The sequence below is a fragment of the Lepidochelys kempii genome, chromosome 2, assembly GCF_965140285.1.
Source record: "Lepidochelys kempii isolate rLepKem1 chromosome 2, rLepKem1.hap1, whole genome shotgun sequence".
NCBI classification, from domain to species: domain Eukaryota; kingdom Metazoa; phylum Chordata; order Testudines; family Cheloniidae; genus Lepidochelys; species Lepidochelys kempii.
This window is the reverse complement of record NC_136381.1, coordinates 200,288,471-200,311,545: the sequence shown is the minus strand read 5'-3', so window position 1 is coordinate 200,311,545 and position 23,075 is coordinate 200,288,471. Positions and strand designations below refer to the sequence as shown.

The window sequence follows — 23,075 nt, the reverse complement described above, 5'->3', positions numbered from 1 at the left end:
AGTGGGGGCAATCAAGATGGGAGCAAAGCAAGATGTTCAGATCTGTATTTGATTCCAGATCTCTCCATAGCCTGAGAACAGTTTCGGCCCACATCCAGCTACCAAACACATTATGGACCTAAAAAACCTGAAGCACTGAGTCTCAGAGCCCCAGGCAATTGACTCAGTGTCACAGGGCTTGGGTGGTGGGGCTATAAATTGTAGTGTAGATGTCTGAGCTTGGACCAGAGCCTCAGCTCTGAGATCCACCCAGAACTCAGTCTCCATCCCAAACCCGAATGTCTACACTGCAATTTTTAGCCCTGCAGCCAAGACTTCCAAGTCTAAGTCAGCTGACCCAGAACGGCCGTGGCTGTGCCATGGATCTTTTAATGCTGTGTATACATAACCTAAGTCCCTGACCCTGCAAAGACCTCCACACATGCTTAACTTTATGTACAGTGGGTGAAATTCAGTGGAGTCAGGATGTCACTCAGTGAGTAGTCTTTTGGGAGTAACGTCACAAGGAAAAAGGTGCATTCTTAACTCAAGCTAGCTAACTCTAAGTAAAATCCTAGTGAAGAAAAGGCAGTTTAGCATTCACATGAGTTAACAGGTTGAGTTAAAGCTATAGGGGAGCCTAGTCTTTAACTCAACCTGTTAACTCATATGAACACTAAAAACTGCCTTGTCTCCATAGAATTTTACTTCAAGTTCAGTAGCGGATTAAAGGATTAAAGATTTTGTCGCCCCTAGGCCCTGAAATAATTGCCCCCCACCCCCACCCCAGCTCACTTCTGCTTTGCCTCCGCCTCCTCTACTGAGCGCGCCGCCGGGTCCTGCTTCTCCCCACTCCCTGCCAGTGCTTGTGCGTGAAACAGCTTCGCAAAGGAGGGGGGATGAGCGGGGAATGTGGCGTGCTCAGTTTAGGAGGCGGGGCCGGGGTGGGGATTTAGGGAAGGGGACAAATAGGGGCAGGGAGGGGGCGGGGAATGGGGGGTGGGGAAGGGGTGGAGTTGGGGTGGGGCCGGGGGCAGGAACCGGCACCAGGGGAAGCAGCCTCTGGCTGCTATTATAAATTTGCCGCCCCTGCAAATTTGTCGGCCTAGGCGTTAATATGCCACTGTTCAAGTTAGTTAACTCGAGTTAGCTAGCTTGAGTTAAGAGCACACCTTTTTTTCCCTGGTGAAGATCAGGCTTTTGAGGTTAATGCAACTCTTCACAGTGCATAATATTAAGCATGTCTGGAAGCCTTTGCAGCATCAGGGCCTGTGGGCATAAGCCAAAGCACACTGACATCAATGGAAAGTCTTCCACTGTCTTCTTTGGGCTTGGGATCAGACGCCAAAACAAATAACTGGATTTGAAAACTTTCTCAATCCCATAATGAATGCACATTTTAATAGGAACAGAGAGCCTGAATCTCTTTTTATTTATGCTGGTTTTGCTCTGGTGTACCTCCATTGACTTAAGTGAAGCTACTCTTTCATTACAGTAGTATAAGTGAAGAGGGATGGAGGCCAAAGCGATAGAAAGCAGCTCTACAGATCAGCATACATTGGAACTCTGGGTAATTATGGTTAAAGCAGGAGACGGTATATGATCCCTGTGAGCCCTAGAATGCAGTGCTAATGTTTAGCTTCCCCAAATACTTCTTGTCCTTAGTGTGGCTTTGGCTTTATAATTTTTAACATTCTTACCCAAATAAACTACTCAGATTCTGGTTTCTGATCCAGCCCCTTTGCACTGCTCAGAAACTTTTTGTTAAAAACATTCCCATCAGCTCTAGATTCCACAGAATGCAAACACCAGTCACAGTCTAGCCTGTTCTTCAATGCTGGCATTTTTTATTTTATTATTTACCTATGCTTTATAATATATGTGCAGATTGATACAGATAACTAGTTACACACAGCCAAATTTTGCCCCTTTCAGATGTGTGGATCTTCCCTTGACTTCTATGGGAGTTGCTAACACATATACCAGAGGGCTGAATAGGGCCCAGGAACACATTACATTATAAGGCGATGGCTACACTAGAGAATTTACAGCGGCATAGCTGGACTAAATTGCGCCCTATCTCGTATTCTGGGTTTTGGGGAAATAAAGATCTGCATCTGATACCTGTGACTCAACCATCTCTTTGTATGACACCAGAGTATGTACTGTGTGGTCCTGTCTTCTTAAAATGCATCCTTTTCTGCAGGAAGGAAATATCTTGTTTACAGGATCCCAGTGTTATTCAATTGAATTCACTGCAGCAAAGGAGTTCTTTTGAAAGGACATGCCTGTACCATGCAGTTTTTTACATTTGTTTGTCTGAAAGAACCTCTGTCTTCATTGTTCATATAATTTTAAAAATGCAGTTCATGGTTTAAAGTATATTTCATTAGTCATGGTACAGAAGGTAAAATAGTAAAAGAAAAAAAAGCATAATGTATTAGTGGCAATAGATTCTAAAATACTTCATGTTGTGTTTGCAAGTGCCTGTGTGGGGGTTTTGTTTGTTTGTTTGTTTAAAACAATAATTATCAGAGACACAGGAATACTGGCATTTGTCAAAAATAATTCATACCAACAGATGAGGTTCTTTCCTGGTATGATTTAGCATAGCTCCATTGAAGTCAATGGAAGTATATTGCTTTGCAACAGGTAAGAATCTAGTCAAAAATATTTTTAAAAATAGAAAACAGACTCCTAAAATTTAAGCTAGAAAAATATAATTGTATTGTCCTCTTTTCAGTTGTGAACTGTCTGCAAAAATACACCTTATTCGTGATGCATATAAGAATCAGTAACATAACCAAACACATGGATTATTATGTGTAACAGATGTTCTTGTTCTCTCCTAATCTGCCTTTATATTTTATGTGACAGCCAAGTACAGTAGCTTTTATGTGACTGGAACATGAACTAGAGTGCCATTTCCAGGTCCCAGCTTCCCGCCCTGGCTATTTACCTTGCATCCTTCACAAGTGATGCAGCGATAATGATACCCGGTGGCTTTGTCACCACATACTACACATAGCTCGTCCTTGTCTAAGTAACTGGGTATGTATCCTGTAAAGGAAAAGAGAAAGTGGCATGAAAACACCAACTACATTAAAATAATGCAGATCTTCTCTGCCTAGTCCCTACTTCTGACTGTTCATAGCAACTGATTGACACTCCGGGTTAAAAATGTTACACTAGAAATGTGACAGAAACATATAAAAATAATCTACCATTTCCAAAACTGCTGTTTCAGTATCTGCTTGTAACAAACGTCTACAGAGGCAAGTCAGCAACTTGTTCTTTGAATGAACAAAATATTATTTGTCAATATAGCATGTTTCACTTTTCAACTCAAAGTCTTAGGTAGGAAAAAATAAATGCAAGCAATACAGCAATATTTAATTTTTCTCCATTTTGTTCTGTGCAATCTGATATGCTTGTAGCATAAAGTAAAATAGTTCCAGGTTACTTAAAAGACTCAATATCCTATCAATCAGAAAAGTTTATTTACACTGTATTCCTTTCCAACTATTTTTGTAGGCATGATTCAGCATATAGCCAAAATGATATCAATCCTGCTTTACATAGGTGTGTACTAGTGTAACTTATTTAGTGTAGGTGGAATTTAAAACAGAACATAGTTACTCTCTATGTGAGAATCAAATACGAGTGTGTATCTCTCTCTATGAGTGGGAGAATGACACATTTTTTCTCATTCATGTGATTTACCATACATCCAACACCTGAAATTAACATGGATATTATTAAGTAAAACAGTTGCATTGATTGGTTCTTTTTCCATAATAACACATTAGATTTTAGTTTTATAAAAGTATTTAAAGAATTTAAAATTAACTTTAAAAACAACACAAAACATAATTCTAAAGGTAACAAAAATGTATTTTTAAACTAGGGAGAAATTTAAAACCGAAGTCAAACATAAGACAATTAGAACAAAAGTTTTGTTCAAACAATTTAGAATTAATGGAATTCAAAATGTGTTTCTTTAGGATGGTCTCTGCAAAAGGATAATCCCATACAGGGATTTCCAGGAGAGATTCACTTTGTGGGAGCTATGGGAAATTGTAATAATTTCCACATGACTCTGGAAGAATTATTAAAACAAAAACAAATACAAAACATATTGAACTTATACACGATATGTATATATAGACAAAACAAGGAGTGGTTTTGGTTGTGCAAAAGGTTTGCAGTACCCAAACAAAATAAGGTTTTTATCCACATCCATTTTATCCAAGCTTGGAAAGTTCGGGAGGCAAGGGGGAGTTAGACGAAGGTTTTCAGTTTTATATTGTTTCTAATAATGTAAGGGATAGTGTATAGCAGTGGTTCTCTACCTTTTTTTCATTTGCAGACCCCTAAAAATTTCAAATGGAGGTGTGGACCCCTTTTGAAATCTTAGACATAATCCGCAGAGTCCCTGGACCGCAGATTGAAAACCACTGTTTAATGTTAATGACAACTGCTTATGGACCCCTTAGACACAGTCTGCGGACCCCCACGGTCTGTAAATCACTGAAAAGCACTGCTCTATAGGATCCCCGTTGAAGAGCCCCTGCTTGAGAAGATACTGGTGCCACCTATAGGAGAAAAGGAGAAACTGAACAGAACGTTTACTAGTTTACTAATGCCTGGTATTGAAGTGGTTGCCCTGGTTTTTAGAAGGCAGGATTATTTCTAATGTTAAGGTTTGTAAATATATCTTTTTAAAAATCTTTCCTGTACTGGGCATTTTTAAGGCTGGGTTGTTACCAAAACCAGTCAATAAAACTGAAAAACAAATGCAATTAGAGGGATTCTTTTGGATGGAGACGTCTGTAAACATGACCCCTTCCACTTGGTTGTTGAGCCTCTTTGTGGTGTTTTGTCTTAGACTAGACTGTAAGCACTTCGAGGCAGGGGCTGTGTCACTTTGTGTGTTCATACAAAACTCAGGGTATGGCTCCATAGCCGCCGGGAGGTGTAACTCCCGGACAAGCGCTAGTTCTCCTCGAGCTAGCGCACTAAAAATAGCAGTGTGGCCATGGTGGCATGGGCAGCTGCTTCGGCTAGCTGCCCCAGTGCAAACTCACCTGATCCCCTGGGTGTATATATGGGCAGCTAGCCCGAGCCACCGCCTGTGCCACCACAGCCACACCGGTATTGTAGGCCCTAGCACGTGTATGTTTACCCAGGCTGGGCTTTAGTCCTCCCAGCTACTGTGTGGAGGTACCCTCAGACCAATAGGGCCTCAAACCTGAGCGGGGACTCAGCAGACCACCACAAGGCAAATAATAAACAATAATCATAAAACCAATAAAAGGCAGCTACTGGGGCTATGCTACAAGGTGGACTGCTGTTGGTTTCTTGTGCCTAACGCATCAGAGGGGCAAGCCCCAGAAGTAGAGAAATGAACTAGAAACTAAAACTTCCCTTTGAAAGATGACTTTAGGAGAACGAGAAGGGATCTGTCCTGAGAAGAATGGGATCAGGATGGGAAGTAGGACTAAACTGAAGGCATATTGAGTGGAGATAGACCAAATGAGGGTGTTCGAGAGTTTCTGGCCAGCCCCAGGACAACTTGGGGTTACTGATGTGCCACTTGGAGTGTGGAATTTGAGGAAGTTACCAATACCTTACATTAGGAAGACACTGTTGAAAGTAACAGGTCCCAAGGGACCTAGTAAATTGACAAGTATTTAGGTTTAGGCCATCATTCTCACTGTGTCCAAGCTGCACATACAAAGCTCATCATAGTTTCTTGATCTCTGGCTGCCTGCCTCAGAGACGGCAAGAGCAGCTGGGAGTGCATTCTAATTTATACCACAGATTCCTAATGGAGCTTCTTCCAGTGAAAGATTAAAAATAATGGAGCTCTGTTCCACCACTCCTCCTCCCACTCACACCTGCCTCCACATACATCATGGTGGGCTAGACCAGGAGGACGCAGAGCTGGCAGAGAGTTCCCCTATGCAAGGCTACCTGTTTGAAATTGCTCCTTATATAAATGTATATATTAGGGCAGATAAGCGACCATTCTTGTTATCCTTCTCTGCCTTGGAATTCCCCACTTTTAAGGATCAGAGCAAACTTTTTTTTACATGGCAAGAAGGCAAATGAACTGCAAGCCCATGGCCCTAAAGACACACTCCAGTTTAGAAAATAAAAATGGCAATATTGAATGTGAGAACAGTCCAAAGTAAGATGGATTGTTTGCACCCAATATTAAGTGTTCAGTGTACTGATCATAGACAAGTATAACCAGACCCTCTGATGTGCTAAGTGCCCTCTACTCTCATTAATTTAAAATGTGAAATGGGGTGCTCAGCACTTTGCAGGATTATGCTCCTAGTCTACAATTCTGTGAATTCTGCAGTTAGGGCTGGCGCTGCTCTTCTACTAAGTCAATAAGAAATATTGGCAGAGAATTCTTATCGCAGGCACTTGTGTGGATTGAACTTTTGGAGAAGTGAAAGCGATAAACTCTCTTTTTTATATTTCTGCTCCAAAATCTTTGTATTCAAAAAATCTGAGAATCATATTCATTTTCTTATTTGGCTTTTAACCTTTCTCCCAGAAACTTATTGGCCCACCAGTTACTGGGGAGGAAGAAACAGGGCCCTGAGCAGTGTTTTAAAAAAATCCACATGCTCCAAGTAGGCAGGAATCTAGCCAAAGGGAATGAGGGGACCTACTTAATGAATTCCTATAAATCTAAGTTTTTATTACAAAAATACGTTTCTAGCCATTATGGGTGTGATGATAACCTTCCAACTGTGATCTGAGCATAAATCAATGAAGTGTTGTTTTCCAACAACAGCCCCCGTGCTTTTTGCTATTGCTTGTAGCTGGATCAAGCAGCAAGAGAGAGAAATTAATTGCTTCTACTCTAACTCTGTCAGCAGCATGGAAATTATGCGTTACTGCACAGTGCTGCTGCTTGGGAAAACTGTGGGCAGCAGTAGAATGGCATTAGATTTATTCCCAGGGAAAAATAACCCAAATAACTTAAACTGAATTTCAGGAAGGGATAAAGAAGCAGACTCCTCTTCCATTCCCTCCCAGCAGCAGCTGCCAGGAAAGAGACAGACGAATGGTAGATGGAGACTTGTCCCTGGCTGAAAATATAATTTCCAACGTTGGAGAAGCAGACATTGTCTGGACAGGATAACCCAGGTGTTCTGCCACCAGCATATCCCAGCCAATGCAGAGTCCTCAGTGAAGTTTGCAGTCTCAAACCTTGATTATTTTTGCATTCCTTAGTCAGAATCTGTGTTCAACAGTCGAGCTGGAGCCATCCAGCACTAAGAAATTTGTAATGAAAGCAACATCTATATCACTGCAAGGTATAATATTAACCAACTTTATTCCCTGGTCATTTCAACCCCGGTGTACTGTGAGCCTGGCAACCTCATCTGACAGACACAGCATGCTGCATTCCTCTTGGTGTCTGCTCCTCATTGTTCTCCATGTATCCATCCAGTACAATTGACATTGTTCACCTTAATACCCAACCGAAAACCTTTGTTCTGAATGGGAGCTCACAAATAAATGTTAATGACCTTGACCTGTCATATGTCTGGTATTTCTCTTGCAGTCTAAAAGATAACTCCGTTGCCTTCCAGCCTACCACCTGCCAGTCTGACTAATCTTACCCTCTTGGCAAGACTAAATGCTCAACAGAATAGTTGCCCTTACCTTGGAGGAATGTGTGTCATAATCCACTACGTGCAATCATGTCTTCAATCCATAATACCTGAACAAATTGAGTTTTTCCCTATAGCATCTTTCTACAGATATGGCAGGAAAAGTTTACTTCTCATAGGACACACTACCTGTAAAATGGCTATCATCCATAAGAGCGGCCATACTGGGTCAGATCAAAGGTCCATCTAGCCCAGTATCCTGTCTTCCGACAGTGGCCAATGCCACGTGCTTCAGAGGGAATGAACAGAACAGGTAATCATCAAGTGATCCATTCCCTGTCACTCATTCCCAGCTTCTGGCATTGCTGAAAGAGAATCAGATCTGTTGATCTATGGAGGATGACCCATGCTGTCATACTTTGTGGTCTGTCTTTGAATGCTACACGTGTAGCATAATCTGAAGAGCTGACAACTTGCAGCAGCACTCCTGGCCCATGATATTCTTTCAAGGTTGAGGGGAAATGGAACAGATAACAGCTTGCTATTCTTGCCACTCCCTCAAATACAGTCAGGAAAAAGAATAAAGAAAGAAAACTCAAAAATACTTTAGCAAAACCTGTCTACAACCACTCAGAAAACCCAGGAGGATCTTATTGCCTATACATTTTGGCCGTGCCCTGCTTTTCAAATATACATCTGTTGGCAGGTGGTCTGTTTCTGCTTAGTCAGCTCTATGTGGGTGGAATTGTCTGTTTTATAGACTGTTAGATTGTCCTGCAGCTTTTAAGTGCAATGGTCTTAATATTATGGGACCAATCTCACAAGGTGCAGAATGCCTCCTGTGAAAGGCCAATTGTCTTCAACGTCCACTTACAGCCATTGGGAGCTCACAGAGCTTTATGCTCCATGAAAGGCACTCAGAACCTCATAGGATCAATCTCCTAATCAAAAGAAAATGCCTCCCCCCCTTCCATAAAATGCCCCTGAACTCTTGCTGGGGAAAATATATCTTTTCTAAATGTTTCTGTACTCCAGAGAAATTGGAAACCCATTTTGAGAGAGTCAAAGAATAAACTTCAGTTATAATAAAAGTTAAGAACTTCTCAAGTTGTGGGGGCACCAGGCCTTCAGGTTTGAGCCTCCCACTCTGCTGACAAATATGTCAGATGCTTTAATATTAGGCTAGCTAATAAACTGCAATTCAGAAAAACTCTATGACCACTTTCGCAACAGAAGAGTGGGATGTGTGACATAGATCTGAAAAAATAATTCCTACGTACCAATCGTTGTTTACTGTTACATTCTTGCTGCTGCAAAAGAGCCATCTTAGATTCGTGGCTTACAAGCAGAAAAACCCATTTTAGCCTTTGCACAGGAAAAGAGATCCGTTTTTAACAAGATTAGTATTTTAGTGCATTTTCATTGTATCAATGTGCTACAGCATATGTAGGGCCCTACCAAATTCATAGTCCATTTGGGTAAACTTCATGGTCATAGGATTTTAAAAATCATAAATTTCATGATTTCAGCTATTTAAATCTGAAATTTCACAGTGTTGTAATTTTAGGGGTCCTGGCCCAAAAAGGTCACAAGGTTTTTGGAGAGGGGGTTGCGGTACTGCTATCCTTACTTCTTTGTTGCTGCTCGCGACGGCGCTGCCTTCAGAGCTGGGCAGCTTGAGAGTGGCAGCTGCTGGCCAGGAGCCCAGCTCTGAAGGCAGAGCCACCGCCAGCAGCAGCGCAGAAGGAAGGATGGCATGGTATGGCATTGCCACCCTTACTTCTGCACTGCTGCCTGCAGAGCTGGGCCCTTAGTCAGCAGCTGCCACTGTCCAGCCTCCCAGCTCTGAAGGCAGCAGCACAGAAGTAAGGGTGGCATGGTATGGTGTAGCCCCCCTTACTTCTGCTCTGCTGCTGGTGGGATGCTGCCTTCAGAGCTGGGCACCTGGTCAACAGCCGCCGCTCTTCAGCTGCCTAGCTCTGAAGTCAGCACAAAAGTAAGGGTGGCAATACAGTGCCCCCTAAAATAACCTTATGACCCCCCCCCCCCGCAACTCCCTTTTGGGTCAGGATCCCCAATTTGAGAAACACTGGACTCCCCCCATAAAACCTGTATAATATAGGGTAAAAGCACACAAAAGACCAGATTTCACTGGCTGTGATGCGTTTTTCATAGCCATGAATTTGGTAGGGCCCTAAGCATATCCTTACTTCCCCCACTAGGACTAATTGCATAAGAAAGGGCTTCTCATTAATATAAGTGTTCTGGGACTTGTCCCTAAGATAGTACTGACACACACTGCATTGTACTGTGAAAATGAAGAAAGAAAATGTCTTACTATATTGACCTATTTTGTACTGTATCAAACCTGAAAGATAAATTTACATTAATGTTCTGATGATTCAATCTGACACTAACATTTTAACACCCGACAATTATAAAAAAGTGACCAGAATCAACCAAATGCAGAGAGAGGTTGTGTGTGTGTGCAAATGCATATTATATATAATCTCTTGAGATTTGCATGGGATAAGGCACAGGGCTGTGAGCCAGGGAAATTGAGTTCTATTCTGTTATGGGCACTGAATTGCTGTATTACAATAGGCAAGTCACTTCATCTTTCTGTCCCAAATGTTTCCCATCTGAAAAATGGGAAAAGATACTATGGATTATTATTATTTATCTCCAGTTTTTTGTTTGATCAGTTTTGACTGGGACTCTCCAAAACTGTCTGTTTTCTCTTCCTCATTTATTCAAAAGTTATCTTTGAGAAAAAGTGCTTCATGTTTTGTAAAGCACTGAAGTAGAGAAAATGTTATTAAACAAATTCACACTTCCCTGGACAGCTGATCAGCTTTCTGGCCTGCGTTTTTGACTTTTCTTTACATTATTCTTTGTCTCACAGTATGACTAAATTCTGGTAAGCGACTCTGCAAAGATGCCATTTCAGGGCCCACTGTTTATTTTCTTTACAGTGATTCCAACTGTGCTCAGTTTACAAGTAAAGATGTGACTTTTTTTTCACAAGGGCTAGCCCTAAACACTTAGGCTGGGCTCAGCACCTTTATCGATAATATCACAGTTTGAGCAAATGTTCTTGACATGGAACAGTTTAGCCCTATCTGCACTAATCACTTAAACTGCTGCCAGCATTCAAGCAATTGTATCTGTTGCTAACTATAGATACAGAATGTGCTAGTGTAAATAATGCTAGAAAGTCAAGCCATGTTCTTTGTTACTTGGGCCTCATTACCAATAATTCTGCATTTGGGACTTAAGGTACAATTTTCAGAGAAACATCTAAGTGACTTGGGAGCCTATGTCGTATTTTCAGAAGTGACTTAGGAGCCTAAGTTTCACTGAAAGTGAATGAAACAGTATCTTAAGTCACTTAGGTGCTTTTGAAAATTGTACACTTAGTTAACAATTTTGCTGGTGATGTGCAAGGCAAATGTAGAATCCCTTTTGCTCTCCCAAAGCTCTTTTGGTTCTGCTAGGTAACGGTGGTAAAAGGTAATCAAAACTTTTTTTTGTCACTGCAAAAAAATCAAGCAGCTATGACTCCAAATGCACACTGATCTGTTCAGTTGCAAAGATGCCCCTTTTCTGATCACAATCATCCCTATATTACTCACTCGAGCCAGGAACACCTATTTTTTGTAAGCCCTGAAGATGACAGCTAAAGTGCAGGCAGTTGTTTTATTGCAAAGGCCAGAGATGACAAAATGATCGGTCTCTATTTACTGTTTTGTTAATTGTATGTTAATTAATTAAATTATATTATATTGCTCTTCTAAGGAGACATTTTGACAAATAATTCTCTACGTCACATTTTCTTGGTGATTCAGAAAATAACCCAATGACCTTCACACTGTTAGGAACTCAGTTTGGACTAATTAACTGGTATCCTGTGACAACTACACTGTATGCACTTTTAGTTGCATGCAAATTGGCAGAAAAGGTATAAAGAGAAATAATAAGAATAATACTTTAAAAATACACAGCACCTCTGATCCCACAATACTAAAGAGTTTTGCAAATATGGACTTTAACCCGATTGTAAAGATGGGGAAACTGAGACACAGATAGGTTGAATGTTTTGTCACCATCTGACCTTGGACTCAGAGAGTCCCAGCTTGCAAACCTTTATTGACATGCATAATTTTGACTCACATGCTGAAATTTACTCCACATGCATAAAGTCTGAGTATGAAACCCTGGCCCCATTGAAAATAATGGGAGTTTTGCCACCAATATCTCTGATGCCAGGATTTCACCCAAGTACATGAGCTTTATGCAGCTGGGGAGATGAAATCCAACCCCAAACCTAGATTCAGAGAAGGGGCTGTTCTGCAGTCCCATCCCCTGTTTCAACCTACAGGCAGCAATTGCATACACAGTTTCTTCAGACCAGTTTCATTGGATACTGGGGCTTCTGGACTTGTATAAACATATTTTCTATGGCCCCTCAACTGGCTCATCCCTACCTGCCCCAATGCATTTCTCCTCACTGGCCTATGCAAGGCTGGTGCAGAGATGGTACATGGACACCCCTGTCTAGGAACTCAGCTGCCTGACAGTCATGTAGCCCCTATGCAAGGCTTAAATGATAAGGAAGACCTTATGTTGGCCCCCTTCATCGGGCTGTACTAAGGTTGAAGTCCATGGAACAGAAAACTTGAAATCAGCTGACTGGTGTTTTATTCTCAACTATGCCTCAAAGGCCTGATCTCGCAAAGCTTTACTTTATGTGAGTAGTCCACTGAAGTCAGTGAAACTGCTAGAGGGAATACAGTTTTGCAGGTTACGGCCCTTTTGCGAAGAGCACTCAGCTCTCTCTTCTAATGGCTAAAAATAGCTACTTCAGACAGAAGCAGAGCAAGTTATTGTGTCTGTGTCTGCCTTGCCTGTTACATCGGGTTGTGGCCTCTAAGCACGACCAACATACAAACAATAATTTCTCAGAATAATGTGCTGCCATCTTTCAATAATGTGCAGCACAGTACAGAAGTTACTGACTGCCACAAAAACTAGGAAGCAGATACCACCCAGCTGCCCCTGATTTTTAGGAATGTACACAATTTTTCCTTAATATTCACATGTCTCATCAAGGACTGTGATTTAAAACAGACAATAATGGGATTGTTAGTGTGCAATGGTAGCTAGGAGTAGGATAAGGTGTTTTCTGATGTCTTAGATCATTTGGCTTAATTTTCTAAGAACTTATTATTCTCCTTTAGTAACTATCCCTCATGTCACATGGGCCTTTTGTTCTTGATTTTTATTAGTGAGTCCCTCAATTTCTCTGTGAGGGGTTAAGAGGTAAGGAAGGCAGTAGGGACCCATTTATTAACATTGGCTTTCTTTAGCATCTGAAGGATTTGAACTTTTTAAATCTTTTAATAGGAAATAAACCGAAGACTAAAAGTTCAGACAGCTTTATTACTGGAGAACACAAAGTGAACAGCATGAACATTATTGAGACTAATAGGAATTTCATGGAACTAACAGAAAGCTCAGTTGCAACAATAAGGACTGCTCAAGGTCACCTGCCTTGGGTCTTAATTTTGCTCTAATGAGCTATTACTAAGGCTTCACTAACAAACAAAAAAATCAATTTTGGATTAATACAGACACACACACGTCCTGTGCTGTGCCTTCTGTTGTCAGGACAGGATAAACAGATGTGTTAACTTTATGACAGTTTGGCTGAAAGCATCACATAAAAAAGAAATACGAACATGCCTGCAACTTCTTAGATTTCTTCTGTTTGGCAAACATAGCATTTGACTAGGTTTGATATTTTATTGCTGTCCACTGAGCTCAAGGTTTAAAGAATCCATAAAAACTGTGCATGTTCTCTGTAAATGATCAATTTGCAACAGGCACCAACATTCAAGTGTGATTGAAAGCCTGTTCCCAATGAAAATCTCTGAGACTTCTGATGAAATCGGTGCAATGTATTGCAAACAATGAAAAGGGAGTTTTTAAAAATGATTACACTATATTCGGAAATTAAGCCCTACCAACAGGTGGGAAGATTGTTCATGGATTACTAAAAATATCACGTCTGTGTGCTAAAACAACTTGTTTTAAGCCTTGACATAGATAATTATTACTTACGATTCTTTAACACAGTAAAATGACACATGCAGTGGCAAATCGCTATTTTATATGATAAATTCATCATGACTAGTATCTTACTGCTAAAGAGAAAGATATGAACAAAGTCTACAACAAAGTTGCAAATTTATCACTTAAAACCACCTAGTTTAAAAGACCTTTAAAATGTTACAAGTAGAAAAACATGCACTATTTAATCTTTAATATGATCACGTTCTCTTGGGTTTTTTTCCCTAGATTTGAAATACAGTACAGAGGTATTTTTTCTACTGAAGTGACAGATTTATTGCACCAAGTTCTAACGAATATTTCCTATAGGGTTTTCAGTGTTCCTAATAAGATGAAACAGACTACTTTTCGTTACAGAGCCACTTTAAAATAGAAAATAGTGTCTGTTCCCTAGCTAGTTACATCAGCTTCACTAGGCTTTTGATTAATTGCACACAAGTCTTAACAACTGAAGGGCACCATGTTGATACAAATGATATTGTCCTTATATTCTTTAATTAGACTAAGTGAAATATATCTTAATGCAGATATATTTAATGTATATTTCTAAAATGCCTGCATCAAGTTTTAAGCTAACTTCAAATACAATGCATAAGGTTAAAATATTTGCACACAGTTGCTAATATTCTGGGTTCTTTTTGAAAAATTATACATATTTTATCCATTTAAAAACAACAGGGGAAATTCTATAAAGCAATGTTACGGAAAATTTAAAAATGAACAGTGATTTAACCCGACGGGGAATGGATATTACAATTGGATTATATTCTACAAACATTTTGATTAGACCAACTTTTTGGAGGGGAAAATAAAGTATCATTATGGCATTATCTTTTATTCTTGAATTTCCAGTCTTTACTGCCTTAAATAATTAGAAACTACATGCTTTTCAGCTTTTCATTTTAAGCACATCAATTATATTAAATTAAATCATTAATTTTTTTAATGAACATTTACAGTTCTAGTTTCAACAAATTCTATTTGATATGGAGCTACTTAGTAATTAAACACTATTTACATTTAAAGATGTCAAGGAAAAACACAAATTATTTTTATATAACCAGAAAATATGAAGCACATCCAAACTGAAGGACACACAGTAAACACATCTTGCAAGGGAAACTTTCTCATTAAGTCTGATAAAATACGGTAAATGAACATAATGAGCATGCGATACACAGAACTAGCGATATATTTGAAAATGGCTTTTACAATTAAGAAAAAAGTGCTTGGAAATCCCCATCATTCACAGAAAATCTTTCAATCACCTAGCAACCTGCTGCTGCTTTCAATTTTGAACAGGCAGCCTTCACATTCACAGATGTATCTGAGCCAACGGATGCAACTGCAAGTTTAAAGCAAAACAAAAAAACAAAACCAGATCTTTTTGTGTGGTTATTTAAATAAATTGCCCCTACCTTTCTTCTGAGAGTATGATGGCGACTGCACTTGAGAAAAAGTAGCTTTTTCTTCTGTGAAATATTCAAGTTGGTTGTACGGATTCAGGGCCATGTCCATGCCAGAGTACTCGCTTTTAAACACGTTTCCAGGGTAACTACAGGTATATGGCTGATTCACCGCCCAGGCCTGTTCCATAGATATGTTGTTATTGTGCAGGACCTGAGCATCACAACTGCTGTAACCCTGACTATCTTCAATATATGTGCAATAATCGGCAGACTGCATGGAGCAATTGCTACCAGCAGCAGGATGCACTTCATATATTTCTTGCATACAGTAGCTCATTTTGTTATCCGATCTCAGCTTCTACTTTACATTCACACACACACGCATGCATGCACACACAGACATGCATACACATGGAATGGGAAAGGAGAAATGAATAAACAACGCCAACAAAGTCGATTGCAAAACAGTGTGTTTTACTTTGGGGCAGCACCTTGTGTGCTAAAATCCTATTTATATTGGGATGCCTTGTGAGCTCCCCTGCCAATCAAACATATTGGGAAGCAGATTTATGACAGTCAAAGGTCTTAATCTGTGATTGTAATTCCTGGGGAAGATGGCAGACAGGTAGCAATGACCACCAGACAAAGGCGGCTATGGCCAGACAACCCCCTCAACTGTTTGTTAGAAATAATCATTTGTAAACCATTTCAGCCCCTTCCAATATGATTAGACAATGATTACTAAGGCAAGGACACAGTTATGTCACTATAGTTGTCAACTTAAGTGTGAAGCATTATAAAGACCTCCTAAGAGGGGATATGCTGAAAATCCTAAAATCAATAATCCTGTTTTTCAGCATTAACCCATAGAAAATCCAATAGTGCTGTGTTGTTGACCCAAACAGTAGTCTAATTTTACAAATTTTAGCATCTTGATCTGTCATCAGCTTTATTGATTTTGTTTTACAGAATTATCTGCATGAACCTCCCACGCCTCACACACATATATGAACTCCCTGCTGCTTGTTAATGCATTTACAGGAAAGCAGCCTTTTTTAAACTTCAGTGATTTTGGTAGGTAATTTCTATTGAGTTTAACAGGTGGGAAACTTCAGAATAATTTGTCTTGATCAGCAAATAGGATACTGCTTAAATAAGCTAATTGGTTTGCCGTTACATTTCATTCATCTTGTTTGCATGTTTCAGTAATGAAGTATTGAATGTATATTTGGTCGCAAATAGAGTGTGATTACAGGCTTTCCCCAGTCATTTTATTCACACACTCAAGTTATAAACATGTAACACCATGAGTTCAGAAACAGAGTTACTATAGGATTTTATAATAATTCACCACCTCAAATGCTAGTACTAGTACACCCATTTTAATCTAATCTCTCTCCCCCCTTTTTCTTTACACCAAAAATAATTTCTGTTGTCTCTATTTTTCCCTAGACAAAGAATTTTCCTTCAATGGCATGCTACAATATAGCAAGATGTTTGTGAGAACAGGAGCACGATTGTATTATTCATTGGATCACTAAGTTCTTGTTATTGAGAAGCAAAAATAATATTAACAATATTAACTAAAGAAGAAACTGTTTCTTACTGTTATTGTTTCACTGATGTTAAACAATATTCACCACTCTTAAATATGAACTGAAGTAAGGCCCCCCTTCAGCCATGAACTTAAACCTGGGCCTAACTACCTTGCTGAAATGAGGCCGAGGGTCTTAAAAAGTACTCTTGAAAGGCCAAAGAATGGGACTTGAGGAGGACACATTGTTCCTTAGTTGGTTTCATGGAACATTTTAGAAAGATTTAAAGAGTACATAAAGGAACACTCCCTCTTCCTCCAGACACAACTTACCTATTTTATTATGGGCCAAAGCACTAAATCCTGAGCAGTGCAGAGCACTATCAACTCCCACTGACGCCAGGGCAGGTGCTCTTCACGTCTCAAGATTTGATGCATTCTGTTTCACCCGCTGATTACTTTACATTTGTTTTTCTAACTATAAATCAAAAACTGAAGTCAACAGAGTTGTTTCAGGAATGAAATTGTCCCTGTTAACTCTCATCGTGGAAAGCATCAACACACTCCTTTTGGAGCAAGGAATGCTTACTAAAAACTTCAGAAATAAGTTCCAAAACACCATACACCTCTGTCCTCTGTTTTTCAATGTCTCAAACTCAACAAAATATAATTTAAAATTAACCTTTCAGTAATATGCTTTATAAAAACACTTTGCAATTGTAATTTTGGATTTAGCTGGAATTTATGCCATAAGTTTTCAAAACTAATGAGTGGTTTTGGGTGTCTAACTTGAGACACCTTAAATAGACTGATTTTTTTAAGGATGGATGCAATTTCTGAAAATCAGTCCCCTTTTGGGTGTTTTAAGTAGGGTACTGAAAAGTGAGCCCCACACATTACTATGTTGATTTGCTTGTGTTCGATGTTTTTCCTCCATATTATTAATTTCTTTAAAGGCAAAAAAAGCCCAGTTTCTCTTCGCCCTTGAGAACAAAAGCAACATCTTTACCAAAAAGAAGCCAAGGCCACAACTCAAGCTGAAAATGTACATTAGAAAGCAATCAAAAAAATTTTGGTGGAAACATTTTGGGAACTATTTTTCCTTTATGATTTATTGTATGTAAAGATCAGATATGAGTGCACAAATATTTTAGTACTTGTCACAGTTTCCTTCTTTGACAATATCACTGACACAAAATGACCAGAGAACTTTGCAATTATTTATTTATGCCGAAACACATGAAACATATCAGGCTTTGTGACTAGTTTGTATGTGTTACACAAACACACCTTTTAATCTACTGAGAATACAGTACCCTCATTGCCAAGAAACAAACCATTCTATACATGCAGTAGGGTATTTTCTTTTGATTGCCACACACAACTCCCATTACCCCTAACGTGAATTTATGTAAAAGCTCACAACAAGATGAAAACTATACACTACAGAATAACTGTTCAGGGTACCTACGCATATTTTTTCCTCAAATGTCCAAATGTTATCCATTGGTATGTCTCAAGCACTGTTTACCTGAATAAATCTTCAGTTATTTAATTTAATAACGAATTATATATATTAGAAGCTTGACATAATCTGAACTATGAAATTAATTATTAGCAAATGTTCAGTCTAATTTTTTTTTGAAAATATTGTCATTTTAAATACCATCACCACATATATCACTAATCCATTTAATTCTGTTTAGTTTGGTACTAACAAGGAAGTCATGAACTGACCTTTTAAAAAAGAGTTTAAATAGTCTTTTGCTTATCTAGTCAAGACAGAAAAGTTTTATTACTGTCTGTACAGGAGCCATTTCAAATACACCTTTCCTGCTATCAGCTTGGGTAGACCTGTAACATTGTGTGTATTTTATTCCATATATACCATGGATATAGAATCAACAGATTGTTAAGGATAAATTTTGCCATCAGATGCTTTTGTAATTTCAAGTAAAGTGAGCCTGAATCCGAGCTCCACTCAGATCCTGAGGCAACATTTGTCCCTAAGCAATTACTACCTCTTCTGAGTAAAGGCGTGTGTTAGTAATACGTTTTAGTCTGAAAAGACTAACAAGTGTATCTCAGTTAAATTATATTTAGCAAGTTGTAAAGATAAAGATTACGTAAGTGTCAATCCTACTTTGACTAAATCTGCATGGAATTTAAGTTTTTCATTATTCTCGGAAAAACAAGCAGATACTTATTTCTTAAAAATGGAGAAAACTAACTGACATGGTGCATTGGTAACTGTTACAATATTCATATACCCAGAGTGAAATCCTGGCTTCACTGAAATCAATCTGAGTACATCTTAGACTTCAATGGGGTCAGGATTTCACCCCAACACTTTTCTTTAAAGTGAGTTTGGGGGAAAGACCTGAACAATACATGTTCAGAAACAGACCAATTTAGATTAGAAAATAAATATGATAAAGTTTAAGGGATACAGACTTGAAATTAAACCTTTTATTTAGTGTGGAGTGGGGAACTGAGCAATCGCATCCATTCAAACTGAAAGACTAGGCGTGTTGTTGAAGATTTATGCAACATCTAGGTGGTTAGCACTACCTATTGTGTATTGGGTCTGTCATATATAATGTATAACATATATGTATTTTTGAAAACTGTGCTCCAGCAATTGGAAGAAAAATCTCACCTAGAGTCAGAGAACAGATTGTTGTACTGAGAGAGAACAGATTGTTGCACTGAGAGACTGACATGCCAGAGAGGCCAGGTTTCATTTGCAAGACAACAAAGAAACTTGTGGGCCACACTGGTCTGCATCTACACAACAAATTTAGTTCCTGCATTCCCCAGTGTAGTGGGTCAGTCCAAAAGCCACCTGGCCAAGTGGTCAGGCCATGGTTCCATAGTTCTTTTTAGTCTCTCTGTTCTGGAGGGGGCCCTGCCAGGTCATATACGGGAAGAAACAGTCCCTCTTGATTCCCTTCTCCTCAGGGCTGTCATGATAGAGGGGAGTCGGGAATAAGGAAGGGGGACCCGGGTTATCCTGATCCACCAGGTCCCAACCCAGGGCTTAATGTCCAGACTACTTGTTGGTCCATCCCAAGTCACATACCTGCTGGGTCTCTCCCTTTAGGGAGTGGTCACAGTCTTAGTAGCAGCAGTTTAGTCTGCCCCGGGGATGGGGGCATCCTGCTCTTTGGGGCCTCTCGTGGGTTCCCAACTCTAAAGGAGGGGGTGGGAGGAATCTGGATCACTGCTTCCAGCATATTCTTACCAGTGTCATAGTCACACTGTCCAAAGCTCCAGGCACCGGCCTCATTCCTGGTGCACCCTGTAGCTCCTTCCGCCCTTTCCCTGGGCTGTCCATCCCTTTTTAAACTATCCCTCCAACTGGAGCATGCCCCACAACCCCCGAAGGGTGGGGCCTCCCTACCCCAATACTGTGCCATGCCTTGCTCTGGTTTAGTGCGGGGTCTGTAAACCCCATCACACCCAGCCAGTGGTCGTAACTTTGGAGGCTGTAGTGTAGACAGGATTCAGACATTTTTACCACTGGGTTGTCTGACCCTGGCAATTTGTCTTTCGCTTACTGAAGCACAGTTATCTGGCACTGTTTGGTTCTTACCGTGTTTAAACCACCAGTCAGAAATATCCATGGGACAGTGGTAAAAATGGCTGCCTTGTCCACACTACAGCCTCCATGGGTGCTACTACCGGTGAAGCTACAGTTGTGAGGAATTATGGATCCTAAATGTGCCAAGGTAGATGCAGTTCTGATTCCATCTCTGAAAGGAAGGGCTTGGTACATGATCAAAAAAAGGACAGAATATTTTTGATGTATAATATCTGTAGGGCGGGATGAACCTTACACTGATGGAGGGGAGCAAAAAGCAAGCGGAAAAGTGGGAGGTTAGGCTGCAGTGTGGCATGCCAGGCTCCATGCATTACTGCTTTGGGATCTGCAGGGAAGCAGCCAGAATTTCGCACGAAGACTTAGAATTCCCTGGGGATTCCAGAATGAGGTGCTTCTTCCTAGAGAGAGGAGGGAACTATGTGAGGTGAAGCTTGAGAACCCAATCCTGTAACGTGGTGAATACCCTCAACAGCAGATACTTTCCCCTTGTGATTTTGTTTTGACAAATGAGGCAATCAGCTTCTTAGTAATTATCCTTCACCCATCTCTTTTCCTCACCCATTTAATTTAACTTTCTTGTCTGAAAATAAATAGACTTGATATAAAAAACCACTATGGAGAGATTGGTGCCAATACATAACCCCTAGGATAGAGAATCTATGGCCATGATATGGAGAACTCTGTTAAGAGACGTCTCTCTCTATTTTAAGGTCAAGTCTCATCTTACTTGTTTTTTGTAATAATATCAATAATACTTATGCTACAGAATATGCACTGTTTTTCTGAGAGTAACTACCGCAACACAAGGAAATCATGTCACAAAAGACTAGGGAGAGTGTGAAAAAGGGCCCAAATGGAAAAGGCCTGTTTTGACCCCAAAAAAATGACAAGAAGTACCGGGGCATGAGTGTCTCCACTTGCAATACGCTAGTGTTTTAGCTGTCGACATAAAACTCAGGTTGATAGTCCTGCAGACACTTGTTTCCCTGGAAACAAATCAGATCATAAAACAGTGCCAAAAATTAACATCACTATTAGAACTGAAATGTTGCTGAAACATTTTCATTTGAATCTCTTAGGGCCTGATCCAACAGTCCTCACTCAGGTCCCAGAATGGGACTAATTACCTAAGGAAGTATCGCAGGACTGGGCCCGAAGAGTCTGGAAGCAGAGTTGAAAACAACACACACAATTTCTACTTCAGCCATTTCTTTTGTGTATTGTATCTGCATTTTGGTTTTTTGGTTTAAATGGATATTGGATTCTTTCATTCATGAATAAAAACAACAAAAAATAACTTACATAAACATTAACACAAAACACTTCTGTGATTGTTCCTACTTAGGCAATGATTTCATCAGCACAGTGTCCAAGACAACCCAGAACACTGACACATGCAGAAGCAGAGCCATTAAACACATTCAACACCTGTAGAGTATAATTTACTATTTGAGGGCCTTATTCCCCAGAAGAGTTATATTCTCTTGACTGTTTGCAAACTGAATGTGTCTGGCTATAGTCTATGTTATCTCAGTTCTTTGCACAACACCTCTATCCCTCTTTTTAAAAACATTCTGAATCACCATCATAGAATCATAGAATATCACGGTTGGAAGGGACCTCAGGAGGTCATCTAGTCCAACCCCCTGCTCAAAGCAGGACCAATCCCCAATTAAATCATCCCAGCCAGGGCTTTGTCAAGCCTGACCTTAAAAACTTCTAAGGAAGGAGATTCTACCACCTCCCTAGGTAACGCATTCCAGTGTTTCACCACCCTCCTAGTGAAAAAAGTTTTTCCTAATATCCAACCTAAACCTCCCCCACTGCAACTTGACACCATTACTCCTTGTCCTGTCCTCTTCTACCACTGAGAACAGTCTAGAAACATCCTCTCTGGAACCACCTCTCAGGTAGTTGAAAGCAGCTATCAAATCCCCCCTCATTCTTCTCTTCTGCAGACTAAATAATCCCAGTTCCCTCAGCCTCTCCTCATAAGTCATGTGTTCCAGACCCCTAATCATTTTTGTTGCCCTTCGCTGGACTCTCTCCAATTTATCCACATCCTTCTTGTAGTGTGGGGCCCAAAACTGGACACAGTACTCCAGATGAGGCCTCACCAATGTCGAATAGAGGGGAACGATCACGTCCCTCGATCTGCTCGCTATGCCCCTACTTATACATCCCAAAATGCCATTGGCCTTCTTGGCAACAAGGGCACACTGCTGACTCATATCCAGCTTCTCGTCCACTGTCACCCCGAAGTCCTTTTCCGCAGAACTGCTGCCTAGCCATTCGGTCCCTAGTCTGTAGCTGTGCATTGGGTTCTTCTGTCCTAAGTGCAGGACCCTGCACTTATCCTTATTGAACCTCATCAGATTTCTTTTGGCCCAATCCTCCAATTTGTCTAGGTCCCTCTGTATCCTATCCCTGCCCTCCAGTGTATCTACCACTCCTCCTAGTTTAGTATCATCCGCAAATTTGCTGAGGGTGCAATCCACACCATCCTCCAGATCATATGGATTACATCACACAGCATACGAATTATTCAGGACTCGATGGGGATCCCCCTAAGGACTATAGGGAAGGGTCTTATGATGTCTTTGGCCCTTCCCTACACTGATGGAGAAAAATATTTATGTGGTCAAATACATTTTTGCACATTTGAACATTTAGCATGAAGGATTACAATATATTTCAGAATTCTAGTGTTGTTGTACAAAGTAATATTATCATCTCCTGGCCTTTGAATACAATTATATCCATTTTGTTTCTTTTGT

At 40.1% G+C, this 23,075-nt stretch overlaps 1 protein-coding gene across 12 annotated transcripts in view; it reads right to left on the bottom strand.

Annotated features, from left to right (window-relative positions):
• THRB (thyroid hormone receptor beta) overlaps positions 1-23,075 on the bottom strand; it is a 294,090-nt gene that overhangs the window by 34,428 nt on the left and 236,587 nt on the right. For 11 of the 12 annotated variants that reach the window (XM_073333469.2, XM_073333478.2, XM_073333472.2 and 8 more), the window contains one exon: positions 2,939-3,039. In XM_073333469.2, the coding sequence (XP_073189570.1) occupies positions 2,939-3,039 (101 nt within the window). Of the gene's footprint in view, positions 1-2,938; positions 3,040-15,169; positions 15,498-23,075 lie in introns of those variants that run through there. The other variant, XM_073333480.2, reaches the window with a different exon arrangement.